The sequence below is a fragment of the Elgaria multicarinata genome, chromosome 2 (assembly GCF_023053635.1).
Source record: "Elgaria multicarinata webbii isolate HBS135686 ecotype San Diego chromosome 2, rElgMul1.1.pri, whole genome shotgun sequence".
NCBI lineage: Eukaryota > Metazoa > Chordata > Lepidosauria > Squamata > Anguidae > Elgaria > Elgaria multicarinata.
In genome coordinates, this window is record NC_086172.1 from 69,140,869 (window position 1) to 69,162,007 (window position 21,139).

Here is a 21,139-nt window from a genome sequence, read left to right on the forward strand (position 1 = left end):
GGTGGCTAGATTCTGTGCTTCTGAAATTGCTTGTAATGTTAAATAATTGTCAATGTTTCAACTTGCTAAATCTTATATTATTATGAGAGGGACATGTGCATTTTTTAAAAAATCTACTTATTCAATTTGATTTTTTAATTGACTACTATTGCTTTTACACCACTGTTTTCACAGTGCTATCTTACTTTGCCGGTCTTGTGACTGTAATAACCTACTTCTTTACTTCTCTTTAATGGTGGGCTTCTCTTCTTTCCCAAAGCCTCTATAGTGAGTGGAAAATCTGTGTCAGCATCAGGGTCTCTCCAGCGTTCTCGGAGTGACATTGATGTGAATGCAGCAGCCAGTGCCAAATCAAAAGTAACATCTTCGGGATCAGATGCTCCGTTCAGTTCTGCTGCAGCCCTGCCCCCAGGCTCATACGCATCTCTGGGTAAGCTCATTTGCTTTCATATAATGGAGATCAATAGTTATACAGGGCAAAACGTGGTTTTAGGGAGTTCCAGTTTGATAGGGAAATAATGTTTGAAGATCTCATCATTTGGAATACATAGGTGCTTCTTTATGAAAATCTTAGCTAAGTGAGCTAATTAGATTTCGAAGATGCCTGAGCAATCTTCTTTGGGGGGGGCGGGAGGGGAAAGGGTTGTGTGGGTTGTTGGTTTGTTTTTTGTTGTGATTTGACCCAGCAAAGTCTGTGTATTCTGTACCAAATACTCTCGGATTGTGCAACATTGTGAACAAAGATTATGTGAAAGACTGTAGGAGGTACAGGAAAGATGGCCTGTGTTATTCCTTTTAATATACATTTGTCAGAATTCAATGTAAGCTTGCATATATTTTTTCTAACAGAAATTACTTCAGTTGAATATATTCCCTCATAAGGTCACTTCAGCAACTATTACCTATATCAGGTAAATCAAAGACAGGATAGGGAGATATCAGCACTTGGACAAAGTCTAGCTGTAAAATTAGTCTTAATTTGTCAGAGGAAATTAACTCTGTTCTTGTAAGGAGTGGGTTATTAGTGGTCCATGGGGTAAAAGCAATGTTTGAAGAGTGTTTGAAAACGAGTGATAGTATGTGGAACACTGTGATATACTGGCAAATTCTACCTAATATCTGGGGAAGCAATGTTTTCAAAATTACTGAGGCCTGCGTATGCAGCAGGCTACAAGAAGGATGAACTAGACCCGTATCTGTCCCAGGAAAAAAGCTGAATTGCATTAAGCGTTTCGTCTTTACTTAGCTAAGTCCCCCTCTTGTTCTTGGTCAGTTTGCGTGTTGCATTCTTCAAGCAGAAATCTTGTCAGCATGAGTTTTTAGTGTCTCCGCAGAATCTGTGTGAACTTTCCTACATATATTTGTTTATTCAGTCACTGCTTTTCCTGCAGCTAATCTTGTAGCCTGCACTTCTGTTGAAATTCCAAGGAAGAATACACTGCTCAACTGATATGCTTTCTTTACCTTACCAGAAAGGGTACCTTTGATTGCTTCCATGCTCTTTTTATATTTAAATATGCAACTGACTGATTTATTTGACAGAATTCAGGTAGTCATGACACCTGGGTGCACATACCTTGCCATGATTGTTTTCACTGTAGTCAATGCACAAGAGGCCTCTGATAATCAAATATGGGATACCTGTATTTCCACAAGCATCCTCTACCTGGGTAGGCTGCCTATTGCCCTCCAGATGATTCAACTATAATTTCCATCAGATCCAGCCAGTATGCCAGTGGTCATGGATTATGAGAGTTGGAGTCCAAAACCTCTGGGAGTGCACTGGGTTGCCTACCATTTTTTGGAAATCTCTTTTCATGATACATGGGTCCTGGAGGATGCAAATACAAAAACAGAAAAGTGGTTCAGAGAAACAAACTAGTGTTTATAGGGCTATTATTTCTGGCAGTTCACTTGGTGAGTACTGTTTTACAGAGAGCCCATGGTATGCTGAGTAGTATTTCTTCCACATCTCCTGCAGCATATACAAACAGTACTTATTCCAGTTAAAGCATATTGCCTTCTCTCTCTTCCATTCAGCATTCAGTGTGTAGGCAGATGATATATGATCTATTTATACATCCTTTAGCACCATTCATACTTCAACCAGCAGGCTTTGCAATGTCATTCAAAACTGTGATTGCATTAATTGATCATATTCAAAATGCTCAGGCCATTATGTGGTTATTTATTAATGCCAGCAGGTGGAGCTATTGTAATTATTCCTGCTGTAATAAGCAGTCCAGTTAAATTAATGGCAAACATTTATTTATAGTACTTGTGTACTCTAAGTAGTAAATAGGCCTTTTGAACTGGTTTACCTGAGGTTTCAAAATCAGTAGTCTATAAAATGTAGAATTAAAAATGTGATAGTTGCAGAATAGGAAGAAAATTGAAAGATAAAACGGAACAAAAGTTCAATAAAAGAATGTAGCAGAAGAAAGGTGCCCACTGTGAGGGGCAGGAAATACAATGAAGATCTGGGGATGGGAGCCTGGGGCACCCATGTATGTTGTATGGTTATTTTGGCTGTCGGTGCACAGACGTTGCATTTCTATTTAACCAACTAACTTATTTCAGTTATTTTATTTATTTATTGTAGCTAAATACACACTGCCCAATTCTGCTGATACTACTAACTGTTCCCTATTATCCCTCTCCTTATTTTTTTTAAATTTGCTTAAAGATGGTACTACCAGTAAAGCTGAGGGTAAGCAGTCTCTGTTGACTGAGGTCTGTTTCTGGCTCTACCAGGTCTCTGTTCTCACCCAAGTGGTCCCTGGTCTTCATCTGTGTTCACTGGTGCCTTTGCATGATCTTTGCATGGCGTTCTCCTCTTACTCATGTTGATACTGTTGGGTACCCTTCACTGTGTCTCTCAACTCACCCTCGATGTTAGGCACTACATTTAGTAGAACTTTTTTTTCTAAGTAGATCTTTGCGCCCAGCCTAACAGTGTTGAACACTTCATGAAAGTCACTACACTTTTGCAATTTATTTTTATACAATATGCACCCCTATGCACAATATTTATTTGATTTATGATTGCAAAGAGCAGTGGAGGCATATTTAGTTTATGCAACAGGAAATGTTGGACTGTTTCTTTCTGTAGGAAGAGTGTTAAAAGATGTTCCAGTTCTTTGGCCAAAGTCCTTCCAGGCCTTGTCAATTGTTCAGAATTAGTATTTTATAAATTTATTTAAACTGTGTGCCGTTTGATATCCTAAGATTTCAGAACTGGTTTACATAAAGATACATAAAATAAAATATAAAAACAATATAAAATAATAAATACATTTAAAGCATTACAAGAATATTAGAAGAGCAATGCTGTTACAAATCAGGGAAAACCTGACTTCTAGGCTGTAAATTTTGTAATGACAAATACCTTCAGTTTCTATATAGTTCTTGGCTGCTCTGTGAAATCCTGCTGCCTCTGACCAAGATGTGATTCAGACATAATGCTGACCCAAGTTTAGGGATTGGGAATGGTGTGCACATCCCACCACTCCTTTCGATCATGCACAGGTTCTATGCCACTCCTCTCCAGTCTCTTTCAGCCTATGACATATAATTGTCATCGTTGGTCCAGTTCAAAACGCAACTGGGTACATGCCTAAACACACATTGACAACCCCAGATAATACATAGATTCTCAAAGTGTTTTTCAGAGGGTAACATTGAAGCTGAATATTTATTTATTTGTATAATACTCGTATACTTCTTAATATAGTAAAATCTCTAAGCAGTTTATATCCAAAAATATTTAAAATCAGAGTTAAAAATACATATGTATTAAACATAAAACATATCAATTTTAACAACAAAAGAAACACTGAAAAGAGACAGATATGTGTTCATGAGGAAACTAATATACATGAAGAAGGGAGGGCATGCATGATCACATGGTCCTCTTCCAATCTCTGAGAGTGAAAGGACTGAGACAGGTTCAGTGTAAGTCTCAATTGGTCTAAGTAGAAAAGAAAAGAAAAGAAGGCTGCCTACTAAAAAGTGATACTAGCTCCATTTCTGATATTCAGTGTCAAAGAGTCTGAAATCCACTCCCTCCCCCTCCCCCTCGCAGCCACTGCCAAAAAAATCACAGTGCCTGCATTGTGAGGTTGCAAAAGCGCCTTTGGAGGACCTCATAGAAGTCTGTAAGGGGGTGTTCCATGGGGATGGGAAGAAGGACCAGGATACGAGAAATCCTACGGTCTCCCCAGCCCTATCCCTTCCAGAGTGTGTCCTCTCTACAAGGGGAAAACAAAAACAAAAGAAGGACAAAGAGACGAAAATCACCTCAATCACTCCTTTTGCACTCCTGGCAGCAGCCCAGCAGGGCATTCGATACTCGGGAGCCTCTGAGATCGGAAGCTACTGTCCAACTAGGGTGCAACCCATAGGATTGCATCCTCAATTACAGCTTGTCAGGCATAATCCTATCAATTGTATCCTCGATGATCGAAAATCCCACACTCGGAGGCTTCCAGTTAATAAATTCATGGCAGAAAGAGCAGCGGAGGCAATCTCTGCTTACCTGTCCTCCTGTTCTGCATATTTTGCCAGATGGGCTTTTTTCAATGGTGCTTCAGAGTAGGAGAGGAAGAGGCTTAGGATAAGTTGTATCCTGGCCTCTCCGTTTTCCCTCCTTCTGAGGTTGATTTTCCAACCTCAGAGGGCAGCAGGCACGGTTCTTTCCATGCTGGCTGCAAGGGGGAGGAGGAGGGGGTGAATCTGTGACTCCCCCTTCCAAGGTCAGAGGGTGGTGGAATCCCAAGTACCTTATATCTAGGGTCCATAGGATTGGGTTCTTATGGAGTTCTTTGAAAAAGTGCTGGTTTCTGATTAACTTGTCATGCTGTTTGAGATAATTTCAACCTATAATTGCCGTAGTTTAGTAGCACAATGCAACTGGCTGGGTGTGAGGGAAAATGTAGAAAGAACAGGATGATCTTAGTGGAGAGAGAAGGGGTCCTCTTGACAACACCCACTCTTTATTTCTCCCCCAGATTTTTCTACTTGACAAGTGCCACTGAATAGCTAAAGCCAGTCAAATAATTTGTGTTGAATTATGTATAAATTACTTTTTTAGATTAACTTATAGCTTAAACAGCAGGTATTAGAGAGCTAGAAGCTTCATGACTTTTTGCTAGACTTTCTTATAGCACAAGTACCAATAGTAAGTTGAACTGTTTGGATTTGAATTATAGTGAATACCACCTCACTTGTTTTCTGTAAGACATTTGTTTCCTAATGAGACAGTGTCCAGTGTATGTATAGATATAATGTGTGTGCGTGCATGCGCGCGCGCACACACACACACGTTTATGCACATGTGTGTGTCATGGGAACTAACTTTCTGATATTAAGTGAGCAAGCCTGATAGCAGACAAAATTGTGGATGGAAGTGAGAGAGCATGAAGAGGGACGAAGCCTGTAACATTCTGCATTCTTCATCCCCAGAACAGAGAAAATTTAGGAGCCCCCCACAGCATTATATGGATAAACTATGCCGAGAAATAGCTCCTTCCCCCTCTTTGCCTTTACCCTGGGACCTCCCAACAGTGCCATGGTCCCACCCAGCCCTATCCATAACTGTACCCTAATTTATTCCCTGCCCTCCATCTCTTGAGAGAAGTTTCTATTAGAAATCCAGGCACTCTCATGCACCTTTCATATGTGGCTTATAATTACAATCCTATGAAATAGAGTTTTCATGTTGTGTTGTCTTTGCCTGCCTCCTTCTTGCTCCTGATTGTTCTCGTGTTAGATGGCTCTGTGGTGGGGCAGTCCAAATGTTGGTGTTTTTCTGTTAAGGTTCATTTCAGGGGCTGCTGAAATTGTTTTACTGTTTTATAGGTGAGGCTGCTTTTTTGACTGTACAGGGGGAAATAGTCATAATGTTTCATGTACTACATCGTTCCTGCTTTCCTTTCATAGACTGAATTAACTTCATTATTGTGGTACTAAATGTAGCACCAGTTTCAACAATTCTGAGGCAATTCTGAAAGAGTTTCGGAGAGAGAAACGACAGAGCACAAAAAAGACGCTAACATGTAATGGGAATAACTCCTCCTACATATCAGACAACGTGGCATGTCTGATTGTATGTGACTTTCCCTAAAAGAAGAGAAAACTTCACAGAATAAAATAATTGAACTGTGTTATTTTTTTTCTTTTTTAATCCTGTTATATAATCATGGTAAAGTAGAATGGTATTCTCTGGCACACACCAGGTCACTTCCATGTAGAATAAAACTGGCTATGGATAAATTCCACATGGGGTACTTTGGGTACCAATTTTGTAACAGAGAATATGCTAGTTGGATTCAGGACACTTGGGCAACATGTAAATAAACCCTCCATTGAGTAGGCTACAAGGACAGGGATGGCTATTGCTCTCCCCACTACCCCTTCACACCGAATGGTGGTGCTGGTTTCCCCTTACCTGATCAGGGCACTGGATTGCATTGCCCCACCAAGGGACGACACAATTGGCGGCTCTCCAAGCACTTCCCAGGTGGGATTATTTCGTCTACCCACAGAGCTCCGCTGGGCAAGAGTGGCAGGGGTTTCTACCGCTCTTGCCTTGAGACTCTCTAGGCAGGGGAAATAATCCACAGAGCCTGACAGACAATCAGAATAATCAGCTGTTGGGCAGATAATCAACTCTTCACAGCATTGATGATTTGAGTTGTTTATTTCTAGAAAATAACCAACTGTAGGGTGGGTTTTGCCCCGCACACAAAACAATAGTCAACGGTGAACTATTTAGTCTACCGTGGAATATTTAATCAACCGTTGACTATTGTGTCGTCCAAATCCAGTCTTTGTCCATCAGAAAAAAATGGGAATCAAACTCACCATCTTGCTTTGTGTTTACTGCTTATACTGGCAATTAATAGGCTTTAGGAACCTTTCCCTAGAACAGGGCTGGGGGAAACTGTGACCCTCCAGATTTTGTTGGACTCCATATCCCATCACTCCATCTGGGGTGGCCAGTGGTTGGGGATTGTGGGAGTTGGACTCTCAACAAAAACTGGAAGGCCACAGGTCCCTGCTCTAGAACATTCTGTACTTTGACAGACATAAAATGGCAAGGAGGATTTCACACACACACACCAATACAGTCACTGAACATTTGAAAAAGAGTAGAATCATACTTGTTAGCTATGTCCCCTCCATTTTAATGCATGTGCCAGCCATAGCCCTACTGGCCACATATCTGACATAAATGTACCGGGGCCATACACACATATAGATGTACCTACATGGGGGCTTCTTCATCTAGTAGAAACCCTGTTAGCCAGGGTTTCTGCTCATGTGCATCTGTACATGCGTAGGTCCCTTTCATCATGATGCAAAGCACATCACTGCTTGGGACATGTCTGGCACATGACACTGGGGCCAGGGCTCGAGGATCCAGTCCCATTGCCCCCTCTACACATAAATGTAAATGTAATGCATGGAGGAGATTTTAACGGAACTCCCCCTCCTCCCCCAAGTAAGTGTCAGGAAACCACTTCTCATACATAGGAGTGTGTGGCCTGCAGGCAGGACTCAAAATCACTCTCACTGCCATGCTAGAATATTCTGTGTGTTTCAACCCTCAGACATTACAGTCGTATGTTCTTAGAACCCCATTTCTGTTTCTATTGCAGACCTCGTGTCTGTCTTTGGAAATATTGCACTTCCATGTGCTTGGAAGCAAGTTCCATTTATAGCAATCGAGCTCATTTTCAGAAATGTGTACTTAAGGTTTTAACCCTGAGGTCCAGGCGCATATAGACTTACTTGTGAGGCAAGTGTCAGATACGTCAGTGGTGCTCACAAGTCTGTGTGCTTTGTTGTTGGAGCCCTTAATATCTGTTGTGTCTGTTTTTCACACCTGTAAAACAGGGGTAATATTACCTAGTCCTATTTAATATTAATTTTGAGAAGCAACCATTAATTCCTTCCTAGCACATGTTACTGTGATTACCCTTGCCTTTGAACATCCACAACCCCTGTCTCCTTATCCCCAATTGCCTCACCTGGTTTTGCTTTACTTACCTGTTACTCCAGCGTCATGCAAATTACAGGGTTGAACTTTTCTTTTCTTTTCTCTTGCGACATTATTTTTTGGCATAAATGGGATTAGGAGTGCTGTACCTCGTTAAAAAGAAAGATCATTTAATAAACAATTTAGTTCTGCCCTATTTTCTATTCTGTGGTTCTGAATACATTTCAAATATTGGTAAACTCGGATGCCTCCCTATGCTTAGCACAAATAGATGGGTTCATCCTCGTTTGAGTATACAGGTGAGGAAATAATACATCAAATTCCTTATATCTGATATTTGGGGCGGATGTTATTTTCAGGCCGGTGTTAGTCTTTTAATCAAAGCACAGTGCCTACTAATGTAAATATGTGGGTGAGGAAAGATTTAAAACACAATCACTTTAATTAGTTTACCATGGCTTTTTTGTTTTTCCCCCAGGTCGGATCCGCACAAGGAGGCAAAGCTCTGGAAGTGCCACTAGTATCACCTCAACACCTGCTGACACTCGAGGCCGAAGCCGGGCTAAAGTAGTTTCACAGTCCCAGCGTAAGAAGCCATTTAGTCTGGTTTGGTGGAGGAGGATGTACATTTCTTCATCTTTTTTTCAGCACCTATCGCCATAGAAATCAAAATTTCCATTCACTCCTATCAGTTTTATTCAATATAAAGCCTCTAAAGGCCTTGTCCAAGCCTATGAACCCAACATATTAGGCATGCTTACACCAATGAAGAAAACTATCAGACCAGTTTTCAGGAGATTTGTTGGCTCTAGGCAATGGCTACGATCTCTGTGCCCTCTTTGTTAACTGGTATGAATGCTTACTCATTCACATATTCTTTCATTATGAATATTTAAGCTGTTTGAATTTCTCACTTGTGTTTCACAAACGCACAAACTCCTGTGTTCACATGATGCCTAGGGCTGGAGGAACATTCCTTTAGAGAAGCTGCTTCTCTCAGGTGTCTGCCTAGGTCCCAACCTGCTGGTAAAGACTTGCCTAGTCTTTCCCCCTATTAGGATGTCGTCCATAGCATTTTGGGTCTGACCCTATCTCAAGGATGTCTCATGCAACTCTCAGCAAGCACTAGATCTGTTACTCATCTAGCACCATAGGAGCATGATGCTATCCTGAGAATAGGGAGAAAAAGTGCTCTTCCCTATTGCTGAGACTTTGGTTGATTGCTTGAGTTCTGACGCTGAATGTGCAGAAGAGAGTGTATTCATAATAATTGTTGAGAAAAAAACTAGACCTTAAATTCCTCATAAATAATATTTGTTTATCTGCTTCTTTGTTCTCATATTGTATGACCTACTGACCAGGTTTGGGCAACGCACTGAGGCTCGACATGAATTATTTAAGCCACAATGACATGTGGCACTTAAGGGGCACTAAATAACAAATAAAACCCTTGCTTGGGAGTTGTTGTGTCTGGTCAAAGCTGGTTAGGTTGAAGAAACTAGGGGCTGGTTCACATGATCAAACAGCCCATCATGGGCTATTTTAATCATAGTGGGCTGCAGCATGTTCCTGTGGTCATTTTGAATATTCATCTCCCTGCTGCAGTTTGTCATGTTGTGAGACCCTGGGCAGCAAGGATTAAACATCCCTTGCATAAGTAACCAATAGACCATGGATTATGAGAGGGTTGCTTAACCGTCACACAACCCTCGCTGCCCAGGTTCACACAACATGACAAGCCTCAGCCAGGCGTTGAATATGGAAATCCCACCCAGCACATACCATAGCTCACTGTGGTTTAAATAAGCCACAGTGGACTGGTTTGATCATGCAAACCTGGCCTAGTACTCCAGTCTCTCAAACCCACAAACTGCTGCAGCCCACCAACTAACATGTAGTTTTATCAGTTCCTTAGCAAGTCTGTCTGGCTATCCTGCCTATGATCGCTGCAATCATATTTTAAGGGATTGCAAGTGTGTAATATTACTGTGAGGCTGCTCTGGTTTCTTGTTGTTTCTTGTTTTTACAATTTCTTCCTTTGTGTTCTAAATTCTTAACAAAATTAATCAATTGTCACTGGCAAAAAGAAATAAAGGAATACTAGCAAATATTAGGTAGGTGAGATTGTGCCAAAGAAGCTGGCTTCAGGATGGTTCATATTCTTATTAGATACTGAATAATGAACCCATCAGTCATCCCCAGTCCCAGCAGACCTATCATCTCCATTGCTTTTCTGTGACCTGCAACTGCTTTGCATATCCTTCTACATAGTGTCTGGTGGGATTGCTGTTCCCAGGATATTCATTCTAAGTCATTGAGCAAGCACAGTGTTCTGAGTCAGTCCATGATGCCGCTGATATTGGCTTTAAGCTGGCACTACCCTTGTAGTGTCCCAGTTGCTTAGGCCCAAGTAGTTATTTGCCAGCTGATAACATCACACAGTAGGTGCCTATTTAGAAATACTCGTAAGAAAGACTTTACTGTGTATTAATCCATAATAGTCTGCAAAATGTGAGCAGTGATACCTTTGTCAAAAAGCAATACATGTTGTCTGCAACTTCCAGTGCTTCTTGAACTCTGCATTGTCTCGCTTTCTCTGATTCACTTTCTGCCTGTCCTTTGGTCTGCTCTCATAATCCAGGATCCAGATCAGCTAACCCTGCTGGTGGTAAGAAACACCTTCTTTGTTTTTCAACACTGACCCAATTTGCACAATCATGGAGGGGTTAACAAGTCATGGTGGCTTGTTAACCCCACCACACGTGCCTGTTGTTTGGCAGCCCAATTTCCCTAATTACCCTTGCTGGCGTGGCTTGCTGTATCATTCAAACCTGGGTGGCATGGCTTGTTTGAGGAGGCAGCAACCCTCAAATAACTGATGGGCTGTTGTTGGGTTATTTGAGGGTTACTGTGTGTGTGTGTGTGCGCGCACGCACACACACACACACGCCATGCTGCCCAGGTTCGGAAGACATGGCAAGCAGTGCCACTGTGCAGCGCAAATAAGCTACTTATTTCCCTTGCTGCAGTCATGCCAACTGGCCCTCTGTTTCCATGTCTGTTCTGTCTTTAATGTTCCTGTTTTTAACAATGTCAGTGTTCAGGATGCTTGCACTCGATAATCTCCTTCCAGAGGTTGAAAAACTAGTGCTCCTAATAAAGTCAGACAACTTTAAAATACATATAAGGTACTAGGACAGACTATCCACTGATAAGTAAAAGATCCCTCTTTCTCAATTGTTGTGACTCTGCTATTAGAAACGAGATGTTAATTTTTTACTCAACAGTTTTATCCAGTCTTGCTGATTTGTGTGAGTTTAAGCCAACGTAAGTTGGAAGAAAGGTTTGGTCTTAGTGAAGCAAAGAATATTACTATAGCTCAGAAGGTATGAGAAATCTTGGGAGCATTTCTGTTCTTATAAGCTAGACTGCCACATAAGGGTGCATAAACCTGTGTTTAATCAATAGTCCAAATACAACAGAACAGGAAATTAAATAGAAATTAAAAATTTACATTTTTATTCTATTCATTATTTTTAACTTGTCTTACTGTGTTAGCCATCCTACAAACTTCTTTAATAGGGTGCCATCTAAATATAATAAATAAATAATTAAATAAATGGTCACACGTACTTTAAGGTATGATTTGGCAGAGCAACCCTATGCATGTTTATTAAGTAGATCCCACCATGTTCAGTGGGACTTACTCCTAGGTAAGTATTTCCAGAGGGGCAGCTGTGTTAAGTCTATTTCAGCCGAAACAACAAAGAATCGTGTGGCTCTTTTCCCGGATAGACGCACTCCTATGTTAAAAACGCTAAGAGGGATTTATTATTATTATTATTATTATTATTATTATTATTATTATTATTATTATTATTTATATAGCACCATCAATGTACATGGTGCTGTACAGAGTAAAACAGTAAACAGCAAGACCCTACCACATAGGATTTGGTAACCTCTTCAAATATTTATAGAGATGGAAAGTAGGATATTTTGTAAACCATCTAGAATGACTTTTTACCGGACAGAGCTTTAGTCATAAAAATCATAACAGTGAAATGTTTGCTGCTTATTGAAACAAGAGGGCAGAACGACATTGATTTAAATTACAGCCTCATTAACTGTTTGGGGGAAACCTTCTAAATTGTAAGATCAGTTAAGCAGATATGCAAGATACCTAGAGAAATAATTGAAAATAGTGAGCCATGTGGGGGGCGGTTAACAACCCACCCACCTCGGCATGGCAAACTGTTTTTGAAATTGGAGGGAGGGAAAAAGTAGGGGGCTTTTGAATTCCTACTCATTCATGCACAAACAGTGGTTTGTTGGACCAGCCCATTACATCTAGCTGGTAGGTTTCATGTTTGGAAGGGTAATTCAACTCCATTATTATCTTCAAAACATTTTATTTTTAATCCATAATAACCAGCCATTTTTGTTAACATATGGTCAGCTTCTAGACTTTCTATGATCTACTTTAGTTTAATATTAATTAAATATGAATTGAATTGAGTAAATTTAGTTGTTTTGAGATAAGCTAAAGTTTTGATAGTATTTATCTGTGGTTCTTTTCCAGCTGGCAGTCGATCCAGTTCCCCTGGAAAGCTGTTGGGAAGTGGCTATGGTGGACTGAACAGTGGAACAGCCAGAGGACACCCAGCGCCATCACCTGCTGACAAACGCAGCAAAGTCCCTCGAAGCCAGGGGTGCAGCCGAGAGACCAGCCCAAACAGGATAGGTCTAGGTAGGATTCTTTTTGGCTACGTTACAGAACCAAGAGACTAATTTATTATATAATACTCTTTGGTCAAAGCAATTCCTGGAGAGACATAACGTAATACCTGGGTTTACCACAATAACTTAATGGCTATGATTTTCCAGTTAAGTTCTGTTACCAGTCACATGATTTGTTATGAGCCTGTGACTTGAAATGTATTGCCAGGAGTATAGGTTAGAATTTGTTAGATATTAAATATTACACAATGGTTTTGATAAATGCCAAAATATTCTTCCTTAATAGTACCATATTTTCTTCCTTTACCTTCCTTTTAAAAACAATTGTACACTCACCTACTACTCTGTTGCGGCCTATGCTCAAAAATGGCATCTATTACTGTAAAGTTAAGAATTTGACTTTTTCTGCAGCTTCTCCTCACCCCCATGAACTTATGCTAGTCCCATTGTGCATGTACCATTACTCATTTTGGACAGCTGTCCTGTTATCAGATACATGTATTGTACATAGTTGTCTATCCCTAGGCTGCCTGCCTTCAGGTAGCCTTGGCAAATCTTTTTTTGAAGTTAGAAATTACGGCTTACAAGTCATCAGTGTAAAATGGGAACATGCTGGCCAGAATTAGAACTGGGACCTCCAGTGAAGCAAGCAGGATAGGACTGGGAAGAGCCGCTCTAAAATAAGTCCTCGAGATTTTAGGAGCCAACAGATGAGAGTGGAACTGGGGAAGAAACTCAAGATCTGAGCAGAAGTTTCAGACAAGAACAGATGTGATAGCATGTGGGGAGAGGGAGAGAGAAAGAAAGGCTCTATATAGCCTAGTACTAATGGGGAATGGGATGCTACCTCTTCTAGAAGACCTCCATGGACACATTCCACAGTTGTATCTAGATAGAGGCAAGGGAGAATGCTCCCAGGGGGAATCATGGATATGCTGAAGAAAAAGATTGGTGCAACAGCAGCAAGCCAATCAACCCAGGAAAACATGTTATGCAGTCAAGCTAGATTCTGATGAACCAGAATTAAGACACTAGTTCAGATGTGGGCAACTTCCAGGAACTGAAGGCAGGAGGGGTGCACACGGGAAGAAAACATACTTGCATTGCAAGTATTTTTTGCATCTGTTATATTTTCATCTAAGTTCATGAAAAAATAAGATTCCTTAATGTTTAGCATTGGATCAGAGCCTTTTTCATATATGAAAAAACACAGCAGACTTTGGTTGCACCCCCCACTTCCCATGGATGTCTAATTAAAAAGACTGGCTAGGTAGTGGCCTTATTTAAATATCTAATATTTTGGCAGTTTGGCCTCTACTAGACAGAGGAAAATGCATATCTGAATATTTTTAATGGACTTAATCTCCTCTAAATTCATTTGGGCTTACATTTATGTGTAATCAGGATACCCAATATAGAACAATCTCTGTGGAGAGCATTTCTTTTTTGGGGCTGCTCATATCTTTCATGTGTAGTTCACACTTAGATCACATTCATACACAACAAGGAGTCAAGATTCCTGGCTTATTGTGAATGAGCAGCATGCTAGCGCTCCTCCTTTCATGCAAACAGGTAAAGCTTATCAGAATGTCCAAAACTTTGATCATGGTTTGATGCTGCGAAACACGCCAGGGTTTGTAAACCAACAACAAACCCTGAATTTGTTATTGGCTTACGAACCTAGGCATGTTTGGGAACAGCAAACCATGATCCAGGTTTTGGATGTCCTGACAAGCTCTTCCTTCATGGTTAATTTTACTTGCTCATGTAAAAGGAGGACAAAACAGGCAGCCCTGCAACAGCACACTGCTTGTTCATAGTAAGCCAGGATAACCCAGGAATTCTGGCTTATTGTTATGTGTGGATACAGCCTTAGCATAAAGCTTTCTGGCTGTGTATGTGTTTCTGTATGTGTGAGCATTTTCTATATATACCGCGCATGCACACACACACACACACACACACACACACACTTTTTATAGATTCTGAGATTCATTCCTGCTTTTTCTCCCAACATTACGGCAAGCACATATGATAATTGCTGCCTTATCCTGTCATGTTCTGAGCACCCTTAAAGTCACCTTTAATTGACTTAATTAAAGTCAAGCTGGACTTTAATTAACAGTTTATCACTCAGCCACAGCAGGAAAGTCATTAGTTCATCCAGCAGGTGGATGGGTCCATGATTTCCAAGAATGGGGATGGGTTTGTGAACGCAAATCTGTTCTTTAGTCTATATTTCATTATTCTTATTCTCAAAATGAAGCGTTCCATATTACTAGATACAACATTTTTCAAGCAACAGTATTACTCACCCTGAGTATTTACCCAATTATGTCAAAAGATGTGGCTACCTGACATTCTTCTTGTTCTCCAAGTTTTTTTTAACTGTAAATGCACATCCTAATACATATAATGCATTCAGCATTGTAGTTGTATATGGTGCTTTCCAGCATAACCCAAAATAGATAGGTCTGTGCCCTAGGAGGCCACAATGTAAAATTTGACAATGGAGAGAGGACAAAAAGAAGGGAGGGATGGGAGAGGTAAAGGCAATAAGAAATGGATGTCAACAAAACAGTTACACAAATTCATTTTTTTATTTTTTGGGTTGGTGATGAACATGGGGTTGGAAGGCTTCATGGAAAAGATTCAGGTGGGTTTTTAAAGAAAAGTCTTGATGATCTTGAGATGCTTATTTGTATTGCATTACAATGGATTGCTGACCTCTGGTTGCGTAACTTGAAGCAGATTCTGGTCCAGGGTTGAGCAGGCAAGCAGAACTTTTCTGAAACAAGGAGGAAAGAGAGGAGAATGGATTTTTAAGAGGCTGCCTGAAACCACACCAACTAAACAGGAACCTGAAATAACTTGCATTTCTAAAGGGCTCTGGATAGCCAATCAATCTATTTATCCCCTTTGACATCTTACTATTATGAGAAATAATCTGTGTCAAAGGCTTATATAAAAGTAACCTTCCTTTAGTGTTGCACTGCTAAATCCTTCTTGAGAACATTTTATTCAGCCCTCAAAAATATATCTGTCGCTCAGTGTTTCTACGAGCCTCCGTAGTTTGGCATGCTTTTTGTATGTGTTATTCTAACCCTATCTTTCCAACTAAGATCTTCTGTCCCTTTCCCGTTACGCCAACCAGGATTGCCTGCCAGGCGGGCCTCTCCGGTGTGTTGATCAGTAGCACAAAAAGCCAGAGTGGGCGGCTGCCGGTGATAGTTACGAATGTCAATAATGACCGTAAATGTGACTTTCCTGTCTGAGCTTTGTATCCTCATTAAACTTGTGTTCACCTTCTCTGAAACCCTCCATGCTGCATGCTAGCACGGAGCAGCCGTATCCCCCGACCCAGCGTGAGTCAGGGGTGCAGCCGCGATACCAGCCGTGAGAGCAGCCGGGATACAAGCCCTGCTCGGGGCTTCCCTCCACTTGGTGAGTACCTGTAGGCGCTGGAGCTTCTTAAGGGCCCTTCCCTCTTCCCCTTTCTCGTTGCCTAGTCAAGACGTCACTAGGTGGAATGAGCTTGTTTTCCTCTCTCTTTATTTATTTCCCAACACTCCCCCTTTTTGATCCTCACATTTCTTCTGTTCCCTTCTGCATGCTTAAGTCCTGCTTTCCTTTACTAGGATGAAACATTAATCTAAAACCCTTTTGACAGTTTCCAAATTCTTTGAGCAGCATTGGCTTTGACAAATACAGTATTTTTGAAACCAGCTAGCCTGTAACATATGAGCTGGTCCTTTTCAATTCAATGCAATAAAAGCTTACCCTGGAGGGAATTAGGAAGTTCGCTCATAATTTAATTTTTAAATTTGCATTGTATGCTATATGCATGCCATATCAAGGCTATTATGCCACTGTAACTCCTTTCCAAGCTCTGATTATATATAAAATATCTCTTAATTTAAAGGATTATGCCTTAATTTATAGAGCACAGTGGATTCATCCTGATTTCACAGTCTCTCTTGCTTTTAAAATTTTGATTCAGCAACTCTAGCCCAAGGAGAACCTACCTTTCCGAATCAGTAGTATGAAATCTTGCTTCTATATATTTAATGTTTTATGTATAATACGGTTGCATGAGAAGAAAATTTTCCTCCAATCTGAGTATCCTGAAACCTTGGAAGGCGTGAGCTTATTTGTTATGTGCCAACATCAGTTATATCTTTTGTACTTAAAGATTTGTTTGAAACAAATCACAAAGGGTATCTAAAAAGCTCTGTAATTGGCATTCCAGCAGTATGTGTCCAACTCTCTTTGGAATTCCAGAGTGGAGGAAAGAAAATGTTACAAACATGAAGCTGTAATCTTGCTGTGTATGATATGTGTAGGGGCTGGCTTTTAACACTGCTGATGAAATAGCACTATAAAACCTTGAGTTTAATGATAATTTAGTTTTACAAGATGGGAAGTTGGGAAAATAAGAGGAAGGCAAAGCTGTTGAGTGGTTTGGGGCTGATCATTTATTTACTTCTCTCCCAGTCTTCGTGATAGAAAGGTTAGAGTGACTTACATGGGGCACCCAGCGGGCTCCCATCCAGGCATTGACTGGTCTCCATCTGTTGAGCTTCAACAATGCTACAACACCAGAAAAACCAAAACAGTCAAAATATAAGAAGTCTACTTATCCTCTATCCAGTCAGGGGCTACATTTTGAATATGAATCTGCAAATGTGTATGAATGAGGTCCCTAGGGGAATGCCTTTAGGTCACTTTAATTTGAAAACTGGTGATAAGAGTTTCCATGGATTTCACTGGAAAGAAACATTTAAAATTGTAGAAAGAAAAGATTGTCCATAATAGGTTTCAGTAGGGATTTCCTTATATATATTTATCTTGCATTTTGTTACATAGCATAATTTTGTCCGAGTAGAAACATTTCTACAACTTCATCTGGATGCTTTAAAATTCTAAATATTTGGCATGTCTCCTGTTCTTTCATTGTTAAAATTGTCAGATCTATGCTCAGATGTTAGATCTTTCCAGTGCTGAGTGCTTTCCAGAGACTGCAGTGCTGAAAAAATTATTAGCTCTTGAGAGCCAACAATTGATTGGCAGTCTTCCCATTTAATGGTCGACTAGCATGGATATCCAAATGGACATTAGTCAGAGGTGATAATGCTAATAGAGATTGCACCATACATTATTTCTATCTTGCCCCTCTCAATTGCTGCTCAGAATGGATTGCTAATCTGTCTTCTATCAATTCAAGAACTGATCGTTTTATTCATTTTTTCTGCTGAGTTGAGACTTTAGTAACCAGTATTTTATGATTCAGTCAAATGTGAATGGTTTCATTTTTTAGATTTCCAGGGTCTTTACGTGCCTTAAAAAAGCTTTTTAAATCTATATGTTTCCATACAAACAATCACATTTATCCTTAGATTTGTTTTTATGGGCAGTATCCATAAGGAAGCTTGGCTGCCCTGCCCTTTTCCAGAAACAAATGTTTCTGCTCATTTCGGGGCTTGGTTCCAGAAGCACTAAATCTCTGTTGCACAAGTGGTGGGCCCTGCTGGTGCAATGGAGTCGGCGGGGCTGGCCATCTACAGAACGGAAGTGGCGGTGGACTGCACTTGCGGATGGTCACTTCTGGATACTGCCCCATGTCTTTTTTTCCTCCTGGTGAGCAGCAACAATTGAATCATGCTTGCCGTCTGTGTGCTATTACTGCCGCTTTTTATCTTGATGCTAGTTATTCATGTTGCTCCGATCTTGAAAATGTCAGTGCTGTGCAAACTGTTCTGCAAAATCAAGTAATCAGGGAGACTTTTTGGCCTCAGTTTCTCCTTGACATGCTAGTTTTCTGTCTGGAAGGCATTTTTATATATGGGAGAGCATTTCAACTACAAGAACTGCATATTTGAAGTGTTTCAGCTCAGCAATGGCTCTACCACATTATTTTGCTGATCATGTTGTTAGACAAAGGTTCTTTTGCCCAGGGGCGAGATCTAATGATTAGTACTCTTATGCCACAATGTCATTTCATTTTTGAATTATATAATAACATAAACATAATGAGTAGTATCCAACAGAGCCCTTGTGTGGACAGCCTTCCAGATACTACAGTTTCTGCTCATTGTGATGCTTCCCCCCCCCCCGGAGTACTACATTGCAGCCCCCAGCGCTGGGGGCTGCGTGCTCAATGGTGGCAGTGGGCTTTAGCCACCCGTGCAAGGGTTCCGTTGGCTACTACTCAGTATAACAAAAATTAGTATCCTTTAGAAACATAATGAACTGTTTCTTCTACTTGACAATAAAATATCACCATTGTTGATATTTTATACAAAGGTTTACTGAACTTGAATTTCTCTTTTCTATTCTCAATTCATAATTAGGGTTAGTCTTGTTTAATACTTGACACATATGAATATGCTAACTTTTAAAATCTTCTATACCTAAAATAAGGTTTAGAGTTCATATATTTGAGGATCCCCTGTTACTGTTAGAGCATAGTTCTTCACTTCCTTTGATAATGCAATACTCAAAAATTCTGAAATTTTATAGACTGTTTCCTATAGCCTAGAGCAAAGTTTCTCAAACTGAGGCCGTGGACTAGTAGGGATCCACAATTTCCATTCAGATGGTTTATGGAAAGGTTTTGGAATAGTCAAGAATATTTCTACTTGACCCTGCACTTGATTTATTGTTTCTGATGCTAGTAATAATTACTAATTTTTCCCTAAAACGTTACCAGTTTGCCACTGGTAAGTTTGCTAAACTTGACCTGAGGCTAAAGTAACAAAAATGCTATCCAACTTCAAAGAACTTTGTACTGAAAAACAGGCACATTCATCACATTAGAAAAACAAGACGGTAGTTATTGAAATATGAGTTATGTGCATGCTTTAATTTGTAGGCAGTAAAAAAGTTTAGTAAGTTTTCTGCTGTGACCCTTAGCAATTTTCAGGTAGTCTTCAGAGAAAAACAGTTTGAAGACTACTGGCTTAGAGGATAATCAGAGAGAGGTTTTAAGGAGGGCTGAGTTGAAATACAAGCCCTGAGTTCTCAACCTCATTTGCAGGTAACAAAGCTCCTCCCTAAACCCTTTCATCAATGCTTAGGGATGGACTATAACTAAAGTACAGGTTTTGAATATCTCAATAAGTAGAGTGTGTGCGTGTTCAAGATAGGTACAAACTTTTTAACTGCTAATAGGAAACTATGTTTTTCTTCCTGTCAAAATATACAACCAATTGTGCAGATCCTTATTGCTTCAATTTTCAAGTTATGAAAGTACTATTTAAATTATAGATGGTACTTTCTGATATATGCAGTTAGTAAGGCCAGATGTACCCATCAAAATCTTGCTGGATTTATTTTTTGCTTCTTAGTATATCAGCTACCATATTATCAGATCTCCTCTTGCTGTTTATTCCTTTAATGATTGTGAGAAGCACTTATTCCTTTCACTTCCACATCCTAAACTGAGTTCAGAACTGCTAGAGTTACAACTGTGAGTGCAATACAAATTAGATGAGTGAATCATTTTAACAGATACATAAACAACCTCTGTGGCGAAATAAAAATGAATGGCACCATTTCTAGCCATGTCTACTTCCTCTTTAGGTAATACAGGCATGCATAAATGTGTTTATTTGAGGGAGCATGCTTCCTTTACCAGTTTGGTATAGTATGTAACATTCTTTTGGCATTAATCAATTCATCATTACTATTCAAACTCTATATTATCCTAGATCTAAAAGTAAGTATGCTAAGGCCAGATGGCTTTCCCTAAAATTGGTGGATCTGTACCAATCTGCAATTAAGAACCAGCCTTATCCTTTTATTGAATGGCAAGCTCCAACATATTTATAGCAGTAGGTTTCAGCAGATGCAAATAAGAAACTTTAATATAATGGAGGAAATAGTAATATGGAGAGTGTTGTTGTGTTAGATTGTCATGGAGGGGGAAAATAAGCTTTCAGTAAAGTAAAGTTTTAAAACATCAAGATAATGTTGATATGTAATGTTATGTAATGTTTTGTATGTTAAGCCTTTAATATAAACTTGCTTCATTTTGGGCTGGGCATTTTATAGCATCCAGTATAATTATTTTTTCTCAATTCTAGGTTACTATGTATGCATATGCACATCACATACATACTACTTCCATTCATCAGTTGCTTTTCAGTAATTTAGTGAAGCAAGTAATAATTTCCAGTCTCTTATATCCCAGTTCTATCTCTGGAATTGTCATGTACCTGCCTCCCAATATATCATGTATTTTTTACTATACCACAGACTCAGAAATATATATAACCTCTGATAATAGCCAGTTTTGGGGTTAAGTAAAAAGTGGGCATAAGTGACTATTGCTACTAGTTGTCAGTGCTAATTCTCTTCACATCTTAGGTACTCAGTGTTTTTCAGCCACAAACCTGA

The 21,139-nt window shown here is 39.9% G+C and overlaps 1 protein-coding gene across 1 annotated transcript in view; it reads left to right on the forward strand.

Annotated features, from left to right (window-relative positions):
- Nucleotides 1–21,139, forward strand: part of CLASP1 (cytoplasmic linker associated protein 1) — a 217,624-nt gene that overhangs the window by 133,754 nt on the left and 62,731 nt on the right. The window contains exons 19-24 of the mRNA XM_063116685.1: nt 260–430; nt 2,687–2,710; nt 8,481–8,588; nt 10,644–10,670; nt 12,585–12,752; nt 16,079–16,186. Of these exons, the coding sequence (XP_062972755.1) occupies nt 260–430; nt 2,687–2,710; nt 8,481–8,588; nt 10,644–10,670; nt 12,585–12,752; nt 16,079–16,186 (606 nt within the window). The remainder of the gene's footprint in view (nt 1–259; nt 431–2,686; nt 2,711–8,480; nt 8,589–10,643; nt 10,671–12,584; nt 12,753–16,078; nt 16,187–21,139) is intronic.